Source organism: Bufo bufo, chromosome 5 (genome assembly GCF_905171765.1).
Source record: "Bufo bufo chromosome 5, aBufBuf1.1, whole genome shotgun sequence".
Classification (NCBI taxonomy): Eukaryota; Metazoa; Chordata; class Amphibia; order Anura; family Bufonidae; genus Bufo; species Bufo bufo.
This window is the reverse complement of record NC_053393.1, coordinates 10460301-10483497: the sequence shown is the minus strand read 5'-3', so window position 1 is coordinate 10483497 and position 23197 is coordinate 10460301. Positions and strand designations below refer to the sequence as shown.

General features: G+C 47.3%; 1 protein-coding gene across 1 annotated transcript in view; it reads right to left on the bottom strand.

Moving 5' to 3' along the window:
* Positions 1-23197, bottom strand: part of LOC121002848 (cytochrome P450 2C23-like) — a 327503-nt gene that overhangs the window by 139736 nt on the left and 164570 nt on the right. The window contains exon 5 of the mRNA XM_040434458.1: positions 17546-17719. Within this exon, the coding sequence (XP_040290392.1) occupies positions 17546-17719 (174 nt within the window). The remainder of the gene's footprint in view (positions 1-17545; positions 17720-23197) is intronic.

The window sequence follows — 23197 nt, the reverse complement described above, 5'->3', positions numbered from 1 at the left end:
ACAGTGACTTATGCACGTGTAATCCCAGATGTGCAGTATATTAGAGGGTTTTTTCACCCTATTATGCCAAAGCAGTATTTCTGGACTTGTAGACTTGCAGATATCCTGTGCTGGTGCACTATCGTTGCATAAAATGGCTGCCGATCATGTATTGATATTGACAAACTAAAGAAAAAAAAGTTTGTTTTCAGCAGTAGTTGGCTCAGGGCAGGCTTAAAAAAATTGTGCACTGCACTCACAAAACACTTTTTCTGTAGATCGCTGAGTACATAAACCAGTTCTTGATAAGATTTCTCCCTGATCTCTCCCTCACAGCAGCTGCAGCCTCTCCCTACACTAGTCCTATTCCTCTTGTCAAGCTTCTCCGGAACAACGAACAACGTCAGAAGCGTCTTATCTGGGCTAAAGAAAAAAAGAACTGGTCTGTTGCTCAGTGGTCCAAAGTCCTCTTTTCTGATGAGAGCAACTTTTGCATCTCATTTGGAAACCAAGGACCCAGAGTCTGGAGGAAGAATGGAGAGGCACACAATGCAAGATGCTTGAAGTCCAGTGTGAAGTTTTCACAGTCAGTGTTGATTTGGGATGCCATGTCATCTGCTGGTGTTGGTCCACTATGCTTCATTAAGTCCAGAGTCAACGCAGCCGTCTACCAGGAGATTTTGGAGCACTTCATGCTTCCTTCCGCAGATGAGCTATGTGGAGATGGTGACTTCATTTTCCAGCAGGACTTGGCACCTGCCTACAATGCCAAAAGTACCAAAACCTGGTTCAATAACCATAGGATTACTGTGCTTGATTGGCCAGCAAACTCGCCTGACCTGAACCCCATTGAGAATCTATGGGGCATTGCCAAGAGAAAGATGAGAGACATGAGAAAGAACAATGCAGAAGAGCAGAAGGCTTCTATTGAAGCATCCTGGTCTTCCATAACACCTCAGCAGTGCCATAGGTATTGATGTCGCAAACATAAAATTTTCCGTTCGCGAACGCCGAACGCGAATTTCTGCAAATGTTCGCGAACGGGCGAACCGGGTGAACCGCCATAGACTTCAATAGGCAGGCGAATTTTAAAACCCACTTGGACTCTTTCTAGCCACAGTAGTGATGGAAAAGTTGTTTCAAGGGGACTAACACCTGGACTGTGGCATGCCGGAGGGGGATCCATGGCAAAACTCCCATGGAAAATTATGTAGTTGACGCAGAGTTGGATTTTAATCCATAAAGGGCATAAATCACCTAACAATCCAAAATTATTTTGAACAACGTGGTTTAAAACATCCAGTGTGTGTATACGATCAGGTATGATGTTGTATCGATCAGGTAGTGAAAGGGTTACGCCCGCTTCACAGACATTGACAGACCAAACTCCCCTTTTAATGCACCGCAAACAGTCCATTTGCCCAACCGCAAACTCCCCATTTGTTTAAGGTTGGATACCAAGCTAGCCATGTCCAGTTGATGTCATTGAAGGTTTCTTCCTCCACCCAGCCACGTACAACACCAAGGGTCCAGGAAAGGTGAATTGAATTGATTTTTCGAACGGGGAGATGGTTAAAAAAACGCTGGCTCCCTCCCCTTTGTTTGAATCCACGGTCACTGCATCTGTGCCGTGCAATTTACTGTCCCACCCGATATGAGTGGTATTTTCTGTAGTTCTCTCTTCTCATCAGTTTAATCCCTGATACGTCCCCAATCTGGGGTCCATTTATTAAATAGATTTTTTGAACGGGGAGATGGTTAAAAAAATGCTGGCTCCCTCCCCTTTGTTTGAATACACGCCACGGTCACTGCGTCTGCGCCGTGCAATTTACTGCCCCACCCGATATGAGTGGTATTTTCTGTAGTTCTCTCTTCTCATCAGTTTAATCCCTGTTACGTCCCCAATCTGGGGTCAATTTATTAAATAGATTTTTCGAACGGGGAGATGGTTAAAAAAATGCTGGCTCCCTCCCCTTTGTTTGAATCCACGCCACGGTCACTGCGTCTGCGCCGTGCAATTTACTGCCCCACTCGATACGAGTGGTATTTTCTGTAGTTCTCTCTTCTCATCAGTTTAATCCCTGTTATGTCCCCAATCTGGGGTCCATTTATTAAATTGATTTTTCGAACGGGGAGATGGTTAAAAAAATTCTGTCTCCCTCCCCTTTGTTTGAATCCACGCCACGGTCACTGCGTCTGCGCCATGCAATTTACTGCCCCACCCGATATGAGTGGTATTTTCTGTAGTTCTCTCTTCTCATCAGTTTAATCCCTGTTACGTCCCCAATCTGGGGTCCATTTATTAAATAGATTTTTCGAACGGGGAGATGGTTAAAAAAAATTCTGGCTCCCTCCCCTTTGTTTGAATCCACGCCACGGTCACTGCGTCTGCACCGTGCAATTTACTGTCATACCCGATATGAGTGCTATTTTCTGTAGTACTATTCTCATCAGTTTAATCCCTATTACGTCCCATATCAGGGTGGGATTGCCTTTTGTGAAAAAAAATTTAGGCCGGGTACCTTCGACTGCCTTCACAGTGACAGACCAAACTCTGATACACCAAACTGAATTGATTTTAGGAACCGCGAGATGGAAAAAGCAGCTTGGTCGGTCCTCTTACTCCCAAGTTGGGGCACTGCGCGTGCATGGAGCAATGTGCTGTGACACCCTATATGAGTGGTGTCTTAACTAGTACTTTTCCTATCAGTTTAATCCCTGTTACGTCCCCTATCCGGGGACGTGTGTCGAATTGATTAACCATTGTCGAATTAGCAAACCATTACGACATCCTGCAATAATTTAGTTCTGAGCTTTGTACTTGCTTTGTATTGGAATTGATGGGGATTTTTTAAATTGTCTGCATTATTTCTAATAAACTATTAAGAGAATTTATTATGATTTTTTTATTTTATGTATTAAAAACCCACCCATACAACTTAAAAAAAAGATATAAAAAAATAAAAAATTATCCAGCCGATCGCTTTTGGTCTGATCATAATGAAGTAACGGCCTTATAATCTGGGGTGTGGCAACATTGCCAACACACTCATAGAGGTGATGATCACTTCATTGTGATACGCAAGCCCCTTCACCACAACAAGGTAACGATCACGAAGGGAAATTGACACTTGTATGTGCCTTTTTTTTTTGTTTTGTTTTTGCAGCCACAGTGCAGCCACAGAGGCCAGAAAAATTAGGCATGTACACATGCCTGAAAAAATAATGTTATTGTTGCAGCCGCTGTTGTAGCAGCGGCTGAAAAAATGGATGTTTTCAAGGCAGAAAGGTGACTAAAACATTGCGGCTTGAACCCTAGTTGGTGGCGGAGAATTCACGAAAGTCATCCGGTATGCAGACATTAAATACAGCAGCGTGGGGACCATTTTGAGGTCAAGGCATGTCATCAGGCCCTTTGTTAGTCAAACGTATCCCCCACTGTCAGTCCCTTCGGGATCCATGCCTCATTCATCTTAATGAAGGTGAGGTAATCAACACTTTTTTGACCGAGGCGACTTCTTTTGTCAGTGACAATGCCTCCTGCTGCACTGAAGGTCCTTTCTGACAGGACATTTGAAGCGGGGCAGGCCAGAAGTTCTATCGCAAACTGAGATAGCTCAGGCCACAGGTCAAGCCTGCACACCCAGTAGTCAAGGGGTTCATCGCTCCTCAGAGTGTAGATATCTGCAGTTAAGGCGAGGTAGTCTGCTACCTGTCGGTCGAGTCGTTCTCTAAGGTTGGATCCCGAAGGGCTGTGGCGATGTGTAGGACTGAAAAAGCTCTGCATGTCCTCCATCAACAACACATCCCTCTTATAAGCTGTGTTAAGCATATTTTTTAGTTTTGTTTTGAACTGCTGCATCCTTTCTGACTTTCGGTAAGTTGGTAACAATTCCGCCACTTTCTGCTTATACCGGGGGTCTAGTAGCGTGGCCACCCAGTATAGGTCGTTCTCCTTCATCCTTTTTATATGAGGGTCCCTCAACAGACATGACAGCATGAAAGACCCCATTTGCACAAGGTTGGATGCCGAGCTACTCATTTCCCGTTCCTCGTCCTCACTGATGTCATTGACGGTCTGTTCTTCACCCCACGTACAACATCACGGGTCCCAGATAGGTGACAACAACGAGCACCCTGGGATGCCTGCTGTGGTTGGTCTTCCTCCTCCTCAAAGCCACATTCCTCCTCTTACTCCTCTTCCTTAGACTCCTCTTCCAGCGTTGCCGCAGGTCCAGCATGCGATAATGACAAGGCTGTTTCTGGTGGGGATGGTGACCACAACTCTTCCTCTTCCTCTTCACGCTCATCTACAGCCTGATCCAGCACTCTTCGCAGGGCACGCTCCAGGAAGAAAACAAATGGGATGAGGTCGCTGATGGTGCCTTCGGTGCGACTGACTAGGTTTGTCACCTCCTCAAAAGGAAGCATGAGCCTACAGGCATTGCGCATGAGCGTCCAGTAACGTGGCAAAAAAAATCCCAGCTCCGCAGAGGCTGTCCTAGCACCCCGGTCATACAAATACTCGTTGACGGCTTTTTCTTGTTGGAGCAGGCGGTCAAACATTAGGAGTGTTGAATTCCAACGTGTCCAAATCAAGCGCCTCACTGGCATGTTGTTTCGGCGCTGAATTTCTGAAAAGTGCGCCATGGCCGTGTAGGAACGCCTGAAATGGCCACACACCTTTCTGGCCTGCTTGAGGACGTCCTGTAAGCCTGGGTACTTAGACACAAAGCGTTGTACGATGAGATTCAACACATGTGCCATGCACGGCACATGTGACAACTTGCCCAAATTCAATGCCGCCAACAAATTGCTTCCATTGTCACACACCACTTTGCCGATCTCCAGTTGGTGCGGGGTCAGCCACTGATCCACCTGTACGTTCAGGGCGGACAGGAGTGCTGGTCCGGTGTGACTCTCTGCTTTCAGGCAAGTTAACCCCAAGACAGCGTGACACTGTCGTATCCGGGATGTGAAATAGCCCCTGGGGAGCTGGGGGGATTCAGTTGATGTGCAGCCAGACGCCGCAGCAGAAGAGGACTCAGCCGAGGAGGTTATAGAAGAGGATGGAGTAGGAGGAGTAGAGGAGGTGGCAGCAGGCCTGCCTGCAAGTCGTGGCGGTGTCACCAACTCCGCTGCAGAGCCACGCATTCCATGCTTGTCAGCCGTCAGCAGGTTAACCCAATGCGCAGTGTAGGTGATGTACCTGCCCTGACCATGCTTTGAAGACCAGGTATCAGTGGTCAGATGGACCCTTGCCCCAACACTGTATGCCAGAGATGCCATGACTTCCTTTTCATTCACTGAGTAGAGGTTTGGGATTGCCTTTTTTGAAAAAAAAGCAGACTGATATACCAGCCCTGAAAAGGGCTTTTTGGGGTGCTGTCAGGACGCTGTCCTTACAGCAGATGAGTCTGTGGACACAGAACACTGCCCTAGCTAACGCTTTCCCTATTGAATCAGCAGCAGCACTGTCCCTCCTCTCACTGAGAATGCAGATTCTGAATGAATCTAAAATGGATGCTGTCCAGGAGGTGGGAGGGTCTGGGAGGGAGGGTCTGCTGCTGATTGGCTGGAATGTGTCTGCTGACTGTGAGGTACAGGGTCAAAGTTTACTCAATGATGATGTATAGGGGGCGGACCGAACATCGCATATGTTCGCCCGCCGCGGCGAACGCGAACAAGCTATGTTCGCCGGGAACTATTCGCCGGCAAACTATTCGGGACATCTCTAGCCATAGGCTGATTGCATCCATGCCACGCCGCATTGAGGGGCTGAGTACTAAGTACATATGCATTATTATACTTTTCAGAGGTCTTACATTTTTCTATTTAACATCCTTTTTTATTGATTTTATGTAATATTCAAATTTTCTGAGATTGTGAATTTGGCGTTTTAATAAGCTGTAAGCCATAATCATCCAAATTATAACAAATAAAGGCTTGAAATATCTCGCTTTGCATGTAATAAGTCAATCTCATATATTAGTTTCACCTTTTAAGTTGCATTACTGAAATAAATGAACTTTTGCACGATATTCAAATTTTTCGAGTTTCACCTGTATATATATTATTGCTCTAATAGTGTCCATGTCTCTCTTTAATATATAAAAATGTAACTCAGGCAATCCTTTACAAGCAACTAGTGTTGATCGAGCACCATAGCGGGCCGAACACATCGGGATCTATCGAGCACCCGAGTATCATGGAAGTCATTGGGAGAACCCGAGCAGTAAACCAGGCACCCCCTGCTCCGAAGAGGGGAGGGTGCCTGGTTCATAGGAAAAGGTCAGAAATTGATAGAAACACCACCAAAATGGTTCTGGAACATCATGGGGAGGATGTCTGGATGCATCTTGGACTCCCAGGTCGCTGATGGGAACCATGTTGTCCGAGTAGTACGCCACTTTTACAGACTGACAATAATACACACAAAACCAAAGATAAAATTGATTTTAGAGGAAAAATAGTTAGGAAACATTCTTTCCTGTATATTTACTTGTATAGAAAGTGCAAGTGCTGCCAAAAATTACAAGGAAGAGGCGCTCCAATACAACCTGTATATCACATAAAGGGGGGCCTAATTCACATTGTGGTACAATAGTTCATGTAGTCGGACTCCTACACTCATAAAGCCTATGCACTAAGTGAAAGGGCTGCCAAAAATTACAAGGAACCGGCACTCCAATACACCCTTTATTACACATAAAGGAGGGCATCATACACACCCTTGAAAAATTATGATTGGTGACCTGCTGGTGACCCTCTAAAACATTTGGAGCAAGGGTCAGCTGATCTGACCATCTAAAACATTATGTGCGAGGGCTTGCTGCGGCTTTGGTGGCTCTAGATAACCTGCAGGTGAGCTGACCCTGTAAAAGATTGTAGGTGATGGCCTGCTGGTGAGCTAACCCTCTAAAAAATGATATACGAGGGCCTGCTGCTGAGCTGACCATTTAAAACATTATGGGAGAGTGCCTGCTGATTAGATGACTATTGAAAAAATGTATAGTGTTCAAAGCAGGCCGGGTCGCCTGAATACTTCAGCTAGTAATAATGGAATAGGACTCTGGTTCTATTTTGTTGGTTTTCAGAACTGGGCCCATGATTAAGAGGGACGGCTGGGGGCATCTGTATTTTGCCACTAGAGGTGAAATTCTTGGACCGGCGCATGATGAACCAAAGCGAAAGCATTTGCCAAGAATGTTTTCATTAATCAAAAACAAAAGTTGGAGGTTCAAAGACGATTATATACCGTCATAGTTCCGACCATAAACGATGACGACCGGGAAACCAAAACCTTTGTGTTCTGGGAGGAGTATGGTAGCAAAGCTGAAACTTAAAGAAATTGACGGAAGGGCTCCACCAGGAATGGATCCTGCGGCTTAATTTGACCCAACATGGGAAACCTCACCTGGCCCAGAGACGGAAAGGATTGACATATTTATAGCTTTTTCTCGATTCTGTGGGTGGTGGTGCATGGATGTTCTTAGTTGGTGGAGAGATTTCTCTGGTTAATTCCGATAACGAACTAGACTCCACCGTGATAACTAGTTATGCGACCCCCGGCAGTGAGGCTTGTAGGTGAGGGCCTGCTGGTGAGCTGACCCTGTAAAACAGTTTATGTATGGGCCTGCAGGTGAGCTGACCCTGTGAAAGATTGTAGGTGAGGGCCTGCTAGTGAGCTGACCCTGTAAAACATTATATGCGAGGGCCTGATGGTGAGCTGACCATGTAAAGATTGTAGGTGAGGGCCTGCTGGTGAGCTGACGCTGTAAAATATTATATGCGAGGACCTGCTAGTGAGCTGACCCTGTAAAACATTATATGCGAGGGCCTGTTGGTGAGCTGACCCTTTAAAAGATTTTAGGTGCGGGCCTGCTGGTGAGCTGATCCTGTAAAACATTATAAGCGAGGACCTACTGGTGAGCTGAACCTGTAAAAGCTTTTAGGTGCAGCCCTGCTGGTGAGCTGACCCTCTAAAAAATTATATGCGAGGGCCTGCAGCTGAGCTGACCCTGTAAAACATTATATGCAAAGGGCATATATGCTGGGCATTATATGCGACAAATAAACATGTTGATATGATGGAAGAGGATAAGGAGGATGAGAAAAGGAAGATTCAACCATATATCCTTGTTTGTGGTGGAAGGGGTGCATGGGAACACATTTAAAATGCATTTATGTTCATCAGCTCTCCTCTGGTGGAGTCGAGAAGTCATGGTCAATCCAGGCCTTGTTCATTTTTATAAGAGTCAACCTGTCAGCATTTTCAGTTGACAGGCAGATACGCTTATCTGTTATTATGCCCCTAGCACCACTAAATTTCTGCTCAGACAAAATGCTGGCGGCAGGCCAGTACCTCCAAGGCGTAGAGCACCAGTTTGTGCAACATGTCCAGCTTGGACATCCAGTAGTTGTAAGGCAATGCTTGGCAAGAGGGCCAAATCAAGGAATGGCGCTGAAAAGAGCTCCTCGGAATATCTGAGTGTGGGATCACTTGTTTGCCCAGACTCTCCATGGTAGGAGGAAGGAGGATCAGGGTAAGGATTGGATTGAGCAGACTTTTGGCTACTGAGATTGGACTTGGTGGAATACAGGGTGGTGCTTAACCGACTGGAAGCACTATCTGCTGCAATCTGGTCACCTGGTCACACTGGTCTGACTTCAAGTGTGGTTTCCTGTGCCACCCTGCAAACTGGGACATAAAGCTAGGTATCATGGATGATTGTTTTTCTTGTGCCCTGGCAGCAGGCACAGTTTCACTGCTCCCAGGGCCACGGCCTCTGCGTGCACCATCAGTATTACGGCCACTGCCCCGTCCCTTACTGCTCGCCTTTTTCATACTGTATTAACTGTTATATATGATTGACAGTCTCTCATACATACAGTGGCATAGGATTTGGAAGTGTATGCGCAAACAAATTTAAAAAGGTATTTTGGATGTGGAAACGTCACACAGGAGATATCCCGCAGATAATGTCAATGCTGTCACCAGCGGCTAATGAAAAATTACAGGGAATGTCACAGGTGTTTGGAATGAGGAAACGTTATACAGGAGAGGTACCACCGGTAATCTCACTGTCCGCAGAATTTACACAAAAAAGTACACTGTATGTCACAGATACATTTTTGAAGCGCACACGTTACACTGCAGATGTGGCCCTGGTAAGGTCACTGTCAGAAGCGGACACCGTCTACGGAAAAAGTACACTGTATGTCACAGATATTTTTTTGACGCGCACACTGTACACTGCAGATGTGGCACTGGTAATTAGAGATGTCCCGAACTATTCGCCGGCGAACATCGCTTGTTCGCCGCGCGAACATATGCGATGTTCGGTCCGCCCCCTATACATCATCATTGAGCAAACTTTGACCCTGTACCTCACAGTCAACAGACACATTCCAGCCAATCAGCAGCATACCCTCCCTCCCAGACCCTCCCACCTCCTATAAAAAAGCAAGGACAGCATCCATCTTAGATTCAGTCGGAAGCTGCAGTGTTAGTGAGAGGAGGGACAGTGCAGCTGCTGCTACTGATGATTTAATAGGGAAATCGTTAGCTAGGCCAGTGTTCTGTGTCCACTCCAGTGCTCAAAGACTCATCTGCTGTAAGGACAGCGTCCTGACCGCACCACAAAAAGCCCTTTTTAGGGCTAGTATATCAGTCTGCTTTTTTTTTTCCTCTGTAATATAATTGCAGTTGCCTGCCAGCGTGTGTGTCAGGCCTACAGAGTGTACTGTGCCCACTGCCAGTGCCCACCACTCATATCTGGTGTCACAGTAACTTGCACGCATAGTACCACTAATCGAAAAAAAAATGACAGGCAGAGGCAGGCCACCCCGCATGGGCCGTCGTGGTCGTGGTGCTGTGATTTCCTTTGGCCCTAGAATAATGCCCAGTGTTCAGAGGCCACGTACCCTGAACTTGAAAAGTTCTGAGGACATAGTTGACTGGCTAACACAGGACACCCAATTTTCTACAGCTTCTGCTCGGATCCTTGACGCACCATCCTCCTCCAGCTCAGCTTCGGGCACCTCTCAAGTTACCACTCGCCCGCCTGCCGCCACCACCAACACTAGCACCACAGCTGCTTCACTTGATCTGTCAGAGGAGTTATTTACACATCAGTTGGAAGAAATGAGTGATGCGCAACCATTATTGCCAGAGGATGTAGATAAAAGGGATATGTCTCAGTCAGGCAGCATTACACACATGGACGTACGGTGTGATGATGATGATGATGTTGTTCCCGCTGCTGCTTCCTTTGCTGAGTTGTCAGATACAAGTGAAGCGGTTGATGATGACGATGTGTCCGTGGATGTCACATGGGTGCCAGCTCGAAGAGAAGAAGAACAGGGGGAAAGTTCAGATGGGGAGACAGAGAGGAGGAGGAGACGAGTTGGAAGCAGGGGAAGGTCGTCGCAAGGAGCTAGTAGCACAGTCAGACAGCATGCATCGGCACCCGGGGTCAGCCAGACAGCACGCCAATCAACACATGCTGTTGCCATCACCAGAATGCCGTCATTGCAGAGCTCAGCAGTGTGGCATTTATTTTGTGTGTCTGCCTCTGACAACAGTAATGCCATTTGCAACCTATGCCAAAAGAAACTGAGTCGTGGGAAGTCCAACACCCACCTAGGTACAACTGCTTTGCGAAGGCACATGATCTCACATCACAAACGCCTATGGGATCAACACATGATGAGTAGAAGCAGCACACAAGCTCAAAGCCACCATCCTCCTCCTGGTCCAGCATCTTCAGCCACGTCAACCACTGTTGTCCTCCTTGCCTCCTCTCAACCATTCGCCACTCCGCCTCTCACCTTCAGCAGTTCCTGCTCATCTGCCCAGTCAGATGTCTGTCAAGGAAATGTTTGAGCGTAGGAAGCCAATGTCACAGAGTTACCCCCTTGCCTGGCGTCTGACAGCTGGCTTATCGGAAACTCTTAGCCCGCCAGCTTTTACCATACAAGCTGGTGGAGTCTGAGGCCTTCAAAAAATTTGTAGCTATTGGGACACCGCAGTGGAAGGTACCCGGCCGAAATTTATTTTCACAAGAGGGAATCCCAAACCTGTACTCTATTGTGGAAAAGGAAGTCAGGGCATGTCTGGCACACAGTGTTGGGGCAAGGGTACATCTGACCACTGATAGTCTGGTCTGCAAAGCACGGTCAGGGCAGGTATATCACGTACACCAGGGGAGGGCTGGCAGCCTTAGTCCTGGGGGGCAAATCCAGTCAAGTGGCCCATTTTTAGCCCCGCCCATTATTAAAAGCCCCTCCTACATATAATAGGCCACTCCCAACACACACTGTACAGCTGACATTCTATAGTTGCGGCCTGTCTACACATCATACGGAGAGGGGAGGGTCTGTCCTGGCTGCACTGCCTGCTTATATAACAAGCTACAGCCAGGAAGCTCCTCCGCTCTCCTCCCTCCCCAGATCCTGCTCAAGGCTTGTGGTTCCCCCCACCATCTGCCACCCGCCCGTGGCCTGCTGCCCCCTTTGTCGTCCTCACCTAGCTCTGAATCCTCCTTCTGCAAATGGCAGGGGGAGGAGCCGGAGCATCTCCTCTCCTACATAGCGCCACATACCTCTTACATCCAACCAGACATTAGTTTCCTGCCACCCCCAATACTATACTGCAGAAACAGTCCCCCTGGAAATACTACTACCACACAGATAGTGCCCCCTTAAACAATTATTGGCACACAGTGCTCTAAAAAATAACTGCGCCCAGACACTAATAGTATAAAGATAATGTCCCCCAAAAATAATTGTGCTAAGCTGATACTATGCCAGGGCAGCCCCAAAGTAACAGTGCTCCCCAAAATCCCACCAATAGAAATAATTCTCTGCCAGAGCTCACTTAGTAGTAATAATGCCCCTATAGTGCCCTAGTAATCATGTTCCTCATAGCCCCCCAGTAGTAGTAAAGCTCCCCATAATACCCCCTAGTAGTACTAATTTTCCCTATAATATGACAGTACATAAAATACCCCCGCTTAGTGCCCGCAGTTGAGCTAATGTCCCCACAATGTATGCCAGTATAAAATACCCCTATATAGTGCCCCAGTAAATGCCCTCATACTGCTCCTCTCCCCCTTCCCCATAGTGTCCCCCATAATATGCCAGTAAAAAAATGCCCCTTAGTGCCCCCAGCAGATGCCCCTATAGTGCTCCTCTCCCCCACAATGTGCCAGTAAAAAATGCCCCTTCTTAGTGCCACCATATGCCCCAATAGTGTTCCACTCCCCCATAGTGCCCCCAAATAATGCCCCATAGTGCCGCTCTCCCCTATAGTGCCTCCCATAATGTGCAAGTAAAAAATGCCCCCTTAGTGATACCAAATGCCATAGTGTCCCCCATAATGTTCCAATGCAAAAGGCCCCTTTAGAGCCCCCACTTCCCCATAGTGCCCCCAAATAATGCCCCTATAGTAACACCAGATGCCCCATAGTGCTGCTCTCCCCTATAGTGCCCCCCAGAATGTGACAATAATTAAAAAAAGCCCCTTTAGAGCCCCCAGATACCCCCATAGTGCTCCTCTCCCCCATGGTGCCCCCCATAATGTGCCAGTAAGAAATGCCCTCAGTGCCAGCTCCCCCCATAGTGCCAGATCCCCCCCCATAGTGCCAGATCCCCCCCATAGTGCCAGATCCCCCCCCATAGTGCCAGATCCCACCCCACAGTGCAAGATCCCCCCCCATAGTGCCAGATCCCCCCCATAGTGCCAGATCCCCCCCCATAGTGCCAGATCCCCCTATAGATTAGTGCAAGCCCCCCCATAGAGCCAGCCCCCCACAAAGAAAAAAAAAAAAACACTAATACTTACCTCCAGACCATCAGCAGCGATGCAGGCTCTTCCGGCTTGTGTCCCTGCTGTGTGCTGCCCGGCTCAGGTGGCGCGATGATGACGTCACCGCGTCGCCTGAGCCGGCCTCTGATAGGCTGCAGGCATTAGTGCCTGCGGCCTATCAGAAGAACAGGGGAGGGACACGCCTCTCCCTCCCCCACAGCACACAGCACGGCCGCAATTACATCCAGGGCCACGCCGCCTGTGGTGATCGGCGGTGCGGCCCTGAAGAATAAAAAAATATATATATATATATATTTTTTTTTTTAAAGTCGTGCGGCCCAGCGGCCGTTTATTTAGGATGGCCTGGGGGGCAATTGCCTCCCTGCCCCCCGGCCCAGCCCGCCCCTGACGTACACTGTGCATTGGGTAAACCTGCTGATGGCTGCCAAGCATGGAATGCGTGGCTCTGCAGAGGAGTTGGTGACACCGCCACGACTTGCAGGCAGGCCTGCTGCCACCTCCTCTACTCCATCCTCTTCGCTAACCTCCTCGGCTGAGTCCTTCTCTGTGCTGCGTCTTGCTCCACATCAACTGCACCCCCCCCAGCTCCCCAGGGGCTATTCCACATCCCGGATAAGACAGTTTCACGCCGTCTTGGGGTTGACTTGCCTGAAAGCAGAGAGTCACACCGGACCAGCACTCCTGTCCGCCCTGAACACACAGGTGGATCAGTGGCTGACTCCGCACCAACTGGAGATCGGCAAAGTGGTGTGTGACAACGGAAGAAATTTGTTGGCGGCATTGAATTTGGGCAAGTTGACACATGTGCCGTGCATGGCACATGTGTTGAATCTGATCGTATAACGCTTTGTGCATAAGTACCCAGGCTTACAGGACGTCCTCAAGCAGGCCAGGAAGGTGTGTGGCCATTTCAGGCGTTCCTACACGGCCATGGCGCACTTTTCCGAAATTCAGCGCGAAACATGCCAGTGAGGCGCTTGATTTGCCACAGCCCGACACGTTGGAATTCAACACTCCTAATGTTCGACCGCCTGCTCCAACAAGAAAAAGCCGTCAACGAGTATTTGTATGACCGGGGTGCTAGGACAGCCTCTGCGGAGCTGGGAATTTTTTTGCCACGTTACTGGACGCTCATACGCAATGCCTGTAGGCTCATGCGTCCTTTTGAGGAGGTGACAAACCTAGTCAGTCGCACCGAAGGCACCATCAGCGACATCATCCCATTTGTTTTCTTCCTGGAGCGTGCCCTGTGAAGAGTGCTGGATCAGGCTGTAGATGAGCGTGAAGAGGAAGAGGAAGAGTTGTGGTCACCATCACCACCAGAAACAGCCTTATCAGTATTTTGCTTTGAGGAGGAGGAAGACCAACCACAGCAGGCATCCCAGGGTGCTCGTTGTCACCTATCTGGTACCCGTGGTGTTGTACGTGGTTGGGGGGAAGAACAGACCTTCAATGAGATCAGTGAGTACGAGGAACGGGACATGAGTAGCTCGGCATCCAACCTTGTGCAAATGAGGTATTTCATGCCTGCTGAGGGACCCTCATATAAAAAGGCTGAAGGAGAATCACCTGTACTGGGTGGCCACGCTACTAGACCCCCGGTATAAGCAGAAAGTGGCTGAAATGTTACTGAATTACCGGAAGTCGGAAAGGATGCAGCAGTTCCAAAACAAGTTAAAAAGTATGCTTTACACAGCTTATAAGGGTGATGTCACAGCACAACGGGAATCTAACAGGGGAAGAGGTGAAAGTAATCCTCCTCCTACCACGACCTCGTTTGCAAGGACAGGACGCTTTACAGACGTGTTGTTGATGGAGGACATGCAGAGGTTTTTAAGTCCTACGCATCGCCACAGCCCTTTGGGGTCCACCCTCAGAGAACGACTCGACCGACAGGTAGCAGACTACCTCGCCTTAACTGCAGATATCGACACTCTGAGGAGCGATGAACCCCTTGACTACTGGGTGTGCAGGCTTGACCTGTGGCCTGAACTATCCCAATTTGCAATAGAACTTCTGGCCTGCCCCGCTTCAAGTGTCCTGTCAGAAAGGACCTTCAGTGCAGCAGGAGGCATTGTCACTGAGAAGAGAAGTCGCCTAGGTCAAAAAAGTCTAGATTACCTCACCTTTATTAAGATGAATGAGGCATGGATCCCGAAGGGACTGACAGTGGGGGATACATTTGACTAAAAAAGGCCTGATGAGATGCCTTGGGCTAAAAATGATCCACACGCTGCTGTATTTAATCTCTGCATGCCGGATGACTTGCGTGACTTCTCCGCCACCAACTAGGGTTCAAGCCGCAATGTTTTAGTGCACTTTCTGACTGGAAAACATAAATTTTTCCGGCCGCTGCTACAACAGCGGCTGCAACAATACCTAATTTTTCAGCCATGTGTACATGCCTAATTTTTCTGGCCTCTGGTGCTGCATTGTGGCCTTGTTGTGGTGAAGGGGCTTGCGTATCACAATGAAGCGATCACCTCTATGAGTGTGTTGGCAATGTTGGCACACCCCAGATGATAAGGTCGTTGCTTCATTGTGAACAGACCAAAAGCGATCGGCTGGATAATTTTGCATAGAAAAAAACATTAATTTTCTTTGTGATCATCTAAGGTGATCATTAAAGCCTACTAGGCCAACAATGGGCCCACACTGCAGAATCATTGTTTTCTGGGTCACTTAACTGTCACTGAACTACCTCAGCACGACCATAGGCTTTGAAAAACCGCCATCGCCTGCAATCTCCCAAACGTGCGCACGAGCACAGTCATCACTACACCAAGATTGACGCATAGAGGAATAAAATTTATGTCATGAGTGTGTCAACTATTGACAACTCTTTGCGGTTGTCTAAAATCTATTCCATACACGTCCCCTGATAGGGGACGTAACAGGGATTAAACTGATAGGTATAGTACTACTTAACATATTACTCATATCGGGTGGCACAGTATATTGCACGGCGCACGCGCAGTGCCCAAGATTGGAAGTAAGAGGACCAACCAAGCATCTTTTTCCATCTCCTGGTTTCTAAAATCTATTCCATACACGTCCCCTGATAGGGAACGTAACAGGGATTAAACTGATAGGAATAGTACTACTTAACATACCACTCATATCGGGTAGCACAGTACATTGCACGGCGCACGCGCCGTGCCCCAAATTGGAAGTAAGAGGACTGACCAAGCATCTTTTTCCATCTCCCGGTTCCTAAAATCTATTCCATACACCACACCGGCCCCTTATAGGGGACAAAACAGAGATTAAACTGGTAAGAACAGATTTTTTTAATTAAAAAAAAAGAGGACAGCCTCTGCGGAGCTGGGTATTTTTTTGCCGCAACATCATCGACCTCATCCCATATGCGTTTTTTCTGGAGCGTGCCCTGGGAAGAGTGCTGGATCAGGCCTTGGATGAGCATGAAGAGGAAGAGTTGTGGTCACCATCACCACCAGAAGCAACCTTGTCGTCGTCGATTGCTGGACCTGGGGCAACGCAGAGAGAGGAGTCTGAAGAAGAGGAGTTAGAGGAGGAAGGTGGCTTTGAGGAGGTGGAAGACCAACCACAGCTGGCATCCCAAGGGGCTTGTTGTCACCTTTCGGGGACCCTTGGTGTTGTACGTGGCTGGGTGGAGGAAGAGACCTTCAATGACGTCAGTGAGGACAAGGAAAGGGACATGGCTAGCTAGGTATCCAACCTTGTGCAAATGGGGAGTTTGCAGTTGTGCAAAAGGACTGTTTGCGGTTGTTTGCGGTACGTTAAACGGGGAGTTTGGTCTGCCAGAGTTTGGTCTGTGACTGTGAAGCGGGCGTAACCCTTACACTACCCGATCGATACAACATCATACCGGATGTTTTAAAGCATGTTATTCCAAACAATTTAGGAATGTTAGGTGATTTATGCCCTTTATGGATATATAGCACCCGATGATGCGTTCAGGCCAGCCAATCACTGTAATGCCAGTAACAAACATGGCTACAGCATTAGTGAGGGCAGTACTTACCTGCACGTTTATTGGCTGCATAGAAGCCAAGAAACGTGCGGGGAGGAGACTCGAGCATGGCGTTTGAGAACATGCGGTACTCGGCCTAGTACTGCCATGTGCCGAGCATCGAGATACTCAAGTCGAACTGGTGTTCGGCCCGAGCATGCTAGATCAACACTACAAGCAACTCTATTATGCAGGCTGTTTTTTTTTTTCCTACTTGAAGTATCTGTACAGTGCCTGGTGCAAAAACAACTTTTATCAGAATGCAAATGATCAAGAGTCAACTAGACCCTGAACCAGCAGGAGATGCTGACACTTTTTAGCTCAGATGCCTTCACCATTGACAATGCAGTTCAGCAGACTAAGGCTACATGCACACTAACGTTGTTTGTTTTTGTGTCCATTCCGTTTTTTTTGCGGATTGGATGTGGACCCATTCATTTCAATGGGTCCGCAAAAAATGCGGACAGCACACCGTAGCCCCACAAAAACATTAGAACATGTCCTATTCTTGTCCGTTTTAGGTATTGTTACAATGGATCTGCAAAAAAAACAGGTGGCAAACGGATGTCATTCTTTTTTTTTTGCGGATACGCAATTTGCGGACCACAAAACACATACTGTCGTGTGCATGTAGCCTAACCCAGGCTATAATGTACAATTGTAGTAATAAAACGTATTAATCTACAATTTGAGAACATGTGAGTTACATCTTCTCAGCAGATGCCTTTGAATCCCCTTACCTCCTTTATCTTCCTTAGGTAATGGTCTATGTAATCCTTTGGTGACACCGGATTAAAGGTCCCTTTGTGATGCTCCATATATTTTGTCACAAACCTCTGGATGTATGTAGTGTCTTCAATAGCTTTATTTCTGATATATGGGATCTTCAGAAGAACTGGGACAATATTGCAGAGCTGTAGAAAGGCCAGGAAGAAAAGAAAAACATAAGGATTGCATATGAAAACTAAGGGGGTCATTTATTAAAAATAAATATGCCTATATTAGGCATATTTCTGGGGCAGATTGCGGCACAAAGGACCTTCTTCGACTTTTCCCCGCTCACGACAGGTCTAAAAAAGTGGACATGGCATGGGCAGGGCAAAGGGATGAGTCGACAGTCCCATCTCATTCATCATTTTCTCCGGCTGTTTTAGGCATAGAAAATGGTTTAAATCTACGCCAGCAAGTGGAGGTGGATCTGCCAACGTTAGTGTAATGACCGGCGTCACGCACAGGGAGGAAAAAGGGAAAGCCCTGCCCAAGGGAGAGGGAAAGGTGGTGACCCCTAACTCACCTTGCGGCTGGCACCTGACTGCCCTGACGTCCCTAGACGGGTTCCTCACCCGTGCGGCGATCACGTGCCTAAACCCTGGCTTTCCCTAAAATGAGCCCTAGATAGTGAACGGGCTGGTGGGATCGCTAGTCCGCACCACTGTCACTAAGAGGGAAACACCAGGGAGAGGACAGACAAAACAGACAAACACATACACCCAGGTGGGCGACCACAATAGACCACAAAGGTCCAGCAGGGATCCGGAGGGTAGCGTTCTGGACCAACAACCAGAGAACGCAGCAACACAGCTCCAGAGGGTCAGAATAGATGTCCAGGCAGGAAGCTCTATCTCTGGCAACCAGAGAAGTGGGAGAGGGGAATATAAGGAGGTTGGGAGTGCTGGACAAGGAACAGCAGAGGAGAAGGAGCTACGGATCCCTGAGTGAGCCAAAAGGGTTTGCAAAGCAAACCCAGAAAGCTACCATAAGGAAACAGCCCTATCTTACATAGAGCGTGCAGCCAACCGCTGCGACTTCCTGACCCCGGGTATAACGGAGTCAGGCATGGTTCTTGACACCCTTGTGACAGTTAGGCAGCGGCTTATTAAGACCAGACACTGTTCCCTCTAAACCTGGCAACCCAAATCAGTTGCAAAGCAATATTCCTCTATAGTAGTGTTGAGCAAAGTGAATCATTCAGAGCAGAATTTGGTCTGAAGTTTAGGAAAACGTCGATTTGCAGCAAATCTGAATTTCCTCGCGCTTCATTGTAATGAATCAGGTTTTCCTAAAATGGCGGTTGCACATTTTAAAAGTGAAAGTAAGAAGACCAGGAACGTGAGATCACCAATAATTCAGTGCAGCCAGCATCCACAGATAGTCAGCCCCTGTGATGTCATGGCCCTATAAAACCTTCATCCCTCACGGTCTCCACCATTGTCCTGTGAGCTGCGCATAAGGAGAGATGTGGCAAGCGCTCATGTGCTAGGGACAGTGTTGCTGAAAATAATTAAGAGAAGAATATTGGAGAAGAGAGGGTGCAGGGAGACTGCAGGGACAGTGCAGGGAGAGTGCAGGGACAGTGCAGGGACAGTGCAGGGACAGTGCAGGGACAGTGCAGGGACAGTGCAGGGAGACTGCAGGAACAGTGCAGGGAGACTTAATCTGCATCAGTTTTATTTATTACCACATCAGCCGTAAACTAAGATATGTAATTCAATACCAATAAGATGGAAGCCTTTATTATTCCAGTGCCAGTGTGCCAACCAATTCCATCCAGTCTGCACCCATTAGGGGGGCCAGGTCTTAATGATGACCACCCTCATTATTTGCTGATTTTACTTCCTAGAAAAGTCAGCAAAATGCAGAGAGTGAGGGAACTGGATGTTTCTGATGACAAATTCTCATCAATATTAGATGTTGTGGAAAATGAGGAAAAGCAGATGCAAGAAGAAGGGCTCCCACCTGTAGGGCAGGGGAGCGCTGGGGTTGGAGAAGTGGGTACATAATTTAAAGGTGCATTAAAGGTGCCATGCGGCCATTAACAATAAAGACCAACTATTCAATGTGGTCTTCATTATTAAAAGAAAGGCAGCTGTGGGCTAATTGGTCGCGCGGGTCTTCACCGCAGCATGGCCACAACATGCCTATTCTGTGTGATCATACCCTAAGGCAGTGTGGCCTGGTCATACCTAATCAATAGTAATTCATGACAAATTAATTCGTAACTAATCAAATTTCTTGAGTAACTTTGACGAAGCTGACTAATCCAATTTTTCAAAACTTCGCTCATCTCTACTCTATAGCATCCAATAATTAGCTAGGGTAGTTAATGGGTTTATGGAAAGATCCCAGAAGTCTATGACAGAGAAGTGGTTAATGGCTGTGAGCCTGGTGATTTAGGGCATGGAAGGGGTTAATAATTGCATCTGGTACATTGAGATTCCAAACGATGAGTCCTCAACACATTGAGGTCACAAACAATGAGATTTGAGTCCTGTCCGGGACAGTGAAGAAGCTAATAATGCTATCTGTGGGGGTCTAGGGCAGTGAAAGTTTAATGTTTGCATCCCTGGTGGATGAGAGTAGAAAAAGGTGTTCATGTCAGTATTCTTGGTGTTCTAGGGCAGATAAAGGGCTAATAACACCCTAGAGCAGTTAAAGGGTTAATGGCAAAAATCCTCGGTTGTCTGGGGCAGTGTAGGGGTTAATTTTGCATACCTGCTGTCCACTGGTCACTCAGTCCTCTGACTGTAATAGGAGGCCGATTACTGACCATTCAGTGTCCTGCGTACTGACCCCAGTGATGAGCGCAGGGAGGGCGTAGAGAGGACACGTCCGATTCGGCCGCGCTTTTTTTTTCATATGACTTATCTGATCATGTTATTGGAGATTTCTCTTAACAAACATTTAGATGTATCACCCCACATCATCCTCATCCATTTGGTACCTCTGTTTGGCAGTTTTTTCAGAGCCTTTATTGCTGGACCACTACAGTCAATAGCCGAATATGCAGTCACTCTTAAACCTTTAAAGGGTTTCTACCACTACATTTTCACCTATTTAGCTGTCAGACACCAGCGATCTGCTAGTGTCTGCTCTACCTAACCATGCTATTGTAATCCCTTTCTGTGCAGCCGTTACCCTAAAAAACATAGTTTTATTGATATGCTAATGAGCCTCTAGGTGCTATGGGGGAGTCTTTTCAGCACCTAGAGGCTCCGTCCACTCACTATTTCCGCCACCCAGCGCGCTCCAGCCCGCCCCTCTCCTCTAGATTGACAGCCCATTCGCGCCTGCGCCGTGTGCTTCTGTATTCGGCGCAGGCGCAGTGACAGTTGGACTGCTCCCTGCACCGTGATCGACGCAGGCGCAGTTAAGATGCTGGCGCAGGGAGACAGTCACTGCGCCTGCGCCAAATACAGAAGCACACGGCGCAGGCGCGAGAATTCAGCCGAGATGCAGAGAAGTAGTCTGTCAATCTAGAGGAGAGGGGCGGGCTAGAGCGCGCTGGGCGGCAGAAATGGTGAGTGGACGGAGCCTCTAGGTGCTGAAAAGACGCCCCCATAGCACCTAGAGGCTCATTAGCATAGCAATAAAACTACGTTTTTTAGGGTAACCGCTGCACAGAAAGGGATTACAATAGCATGGTTAGGTAGAGCAGACACTAGCAGATCGCCAGTGTCTGACAGCTAAATAGGGGAAAATGTGGTGGTAGAAACCCTTTAAGGACCGAGTGATTATGTTTTTCCGTTTTCTTTTTTTACTCCCAGTCTTCTCAAAGCCATAACTTTTTAAATTTTTTATTCATAGAGCCGTGTGAGGGCTTGTTTTTTGTGGGACAAGATGCACTTTATAATGGCACCACGTGATAGGAAGTGGGGGAAAAAATACCAAATGGGGTGGAATTATTTAAAAAAACATCATTCCGCCACAGTTTTTTGTTTTTTAACACCGTTTTCGATGCAGTAAAACTGACCTGTTACTTTTATTCTCCAGTTCAGTACGATTTCAGTGATAACACATACATATAGTTTTTCTTGCATTTTAATACAGATTTTATTGCCATATTCTGACCACTATAACTTTTTTGTAGTTACTGTGTGTACCGAGCTGTGTGGGGGCTCATTTTTTGCAAGGCAATCTGTACTTTTCATTGATACCATTTTAGGGTGTGTATGACTTTTTGATCACTATTTACAAAAAAATAGGACGAATCGGCCATTTTGACAGTTTTTTTCCATTTTTATTTACATTTTGGGGAAAACTTTTTTATAACAAGCAATCATTAGATTGCTCCTCTCATACACTCCAATGCATTATCATTGGCGCCTATGAGAAATACACTTTTGGGCTCCTTTATTAAGATCAGCATTTTAGACCGGTCTTAATAACACTGCGCTGGCACTTAATGGACCTAAGTTATATAGAGGTGCTGGCCTCTACATAACTTAGGCGCATCAACTGCCGCAGTACAATAGCCTAGAAATCTACACCAACTCCCTTGCAGGTGTAGATTTAGATCATTTTCTATGCCAAAAACTGGCGTAAGAAAAAGATAAATGAAACAGGCCTGCCAGCCTGCCTTATCCCCCCCCCTTTTTTAGAACTATCATACGTAGCATGGAAATCATCTTTGCAACAAAATCCACGTCAAATGTACGCCAAAAGGTGGTTTATATATGACCCCCTATGTTCCTATGGAGCCCTGCCATAGGCAAGAGCTCCATAGGAACTAATGTGCTGCAGCTTCTGTTCATTCAGGAAGACAGAAGCTGCCACACAATGCATCCGGCTTTCCAGATCCTCGCCTGGGGTAGCCGGAGCACACCAGTAAGAATGCGTTTCCAGGTTTTAGCGCATCCAGAAGGTCACATTTGAGTACAGCATGTGAAGGGTTAGAGGTCAGCGACCAGCTTTACCACTGGTTGTGGACATTAGTCCAGAGTGTCTGCTGTTTAAAACAGCAGGAACCCGAGGCTATGGCACCATTTTTAAGTTTTTGAGTTTCGGCAAGCCAGTACTATTGTATAAAAATACTGACTGCTGTGACAGAAGTGAAAGCCTAATGAAATCAGTGGATCTGTCACTTTCAGTAATGGTAGCTTAGAAGACATGACAGGTTCCCTATAAATCAGGGGTTCACAACCTTTTATGTTCCGAGGGACGCATTGTCACATCGCTCTATTTCAAAGAGCCGCAAAAAAGAAAATGTCAACCGGCACTCGTTTGTATTGGTCTATTACACCAGGAGATTTGATGACGATTATCGTACATCTTTTATCCTGATAACATATTCAAATCAGCCAACAAACGAGTCATTGCTTGTTTATTGACTGATCAGTGGCCTGATTAAACAGGCCAGATATCTGGAAGGAGCGCTCTTGTTCTGACTCAATGTCCTGACAATAACTGTTATGCTCAGTGGCTCCATGTAACAATAGCAAGCCGTATGAACTGTGTACTTACTTCAGACTCTCATCACACAGCAATCAACTCAACTTCTCAGGCATGTGTGAAGAATCCAGATTCATTTATTCCAAGCTGAAATCTTGTAGTTATGCACCAAAACTTCACAACCAAGTAGGGGACAAAATCAGGTGTGCACTGTGCACTGCCAT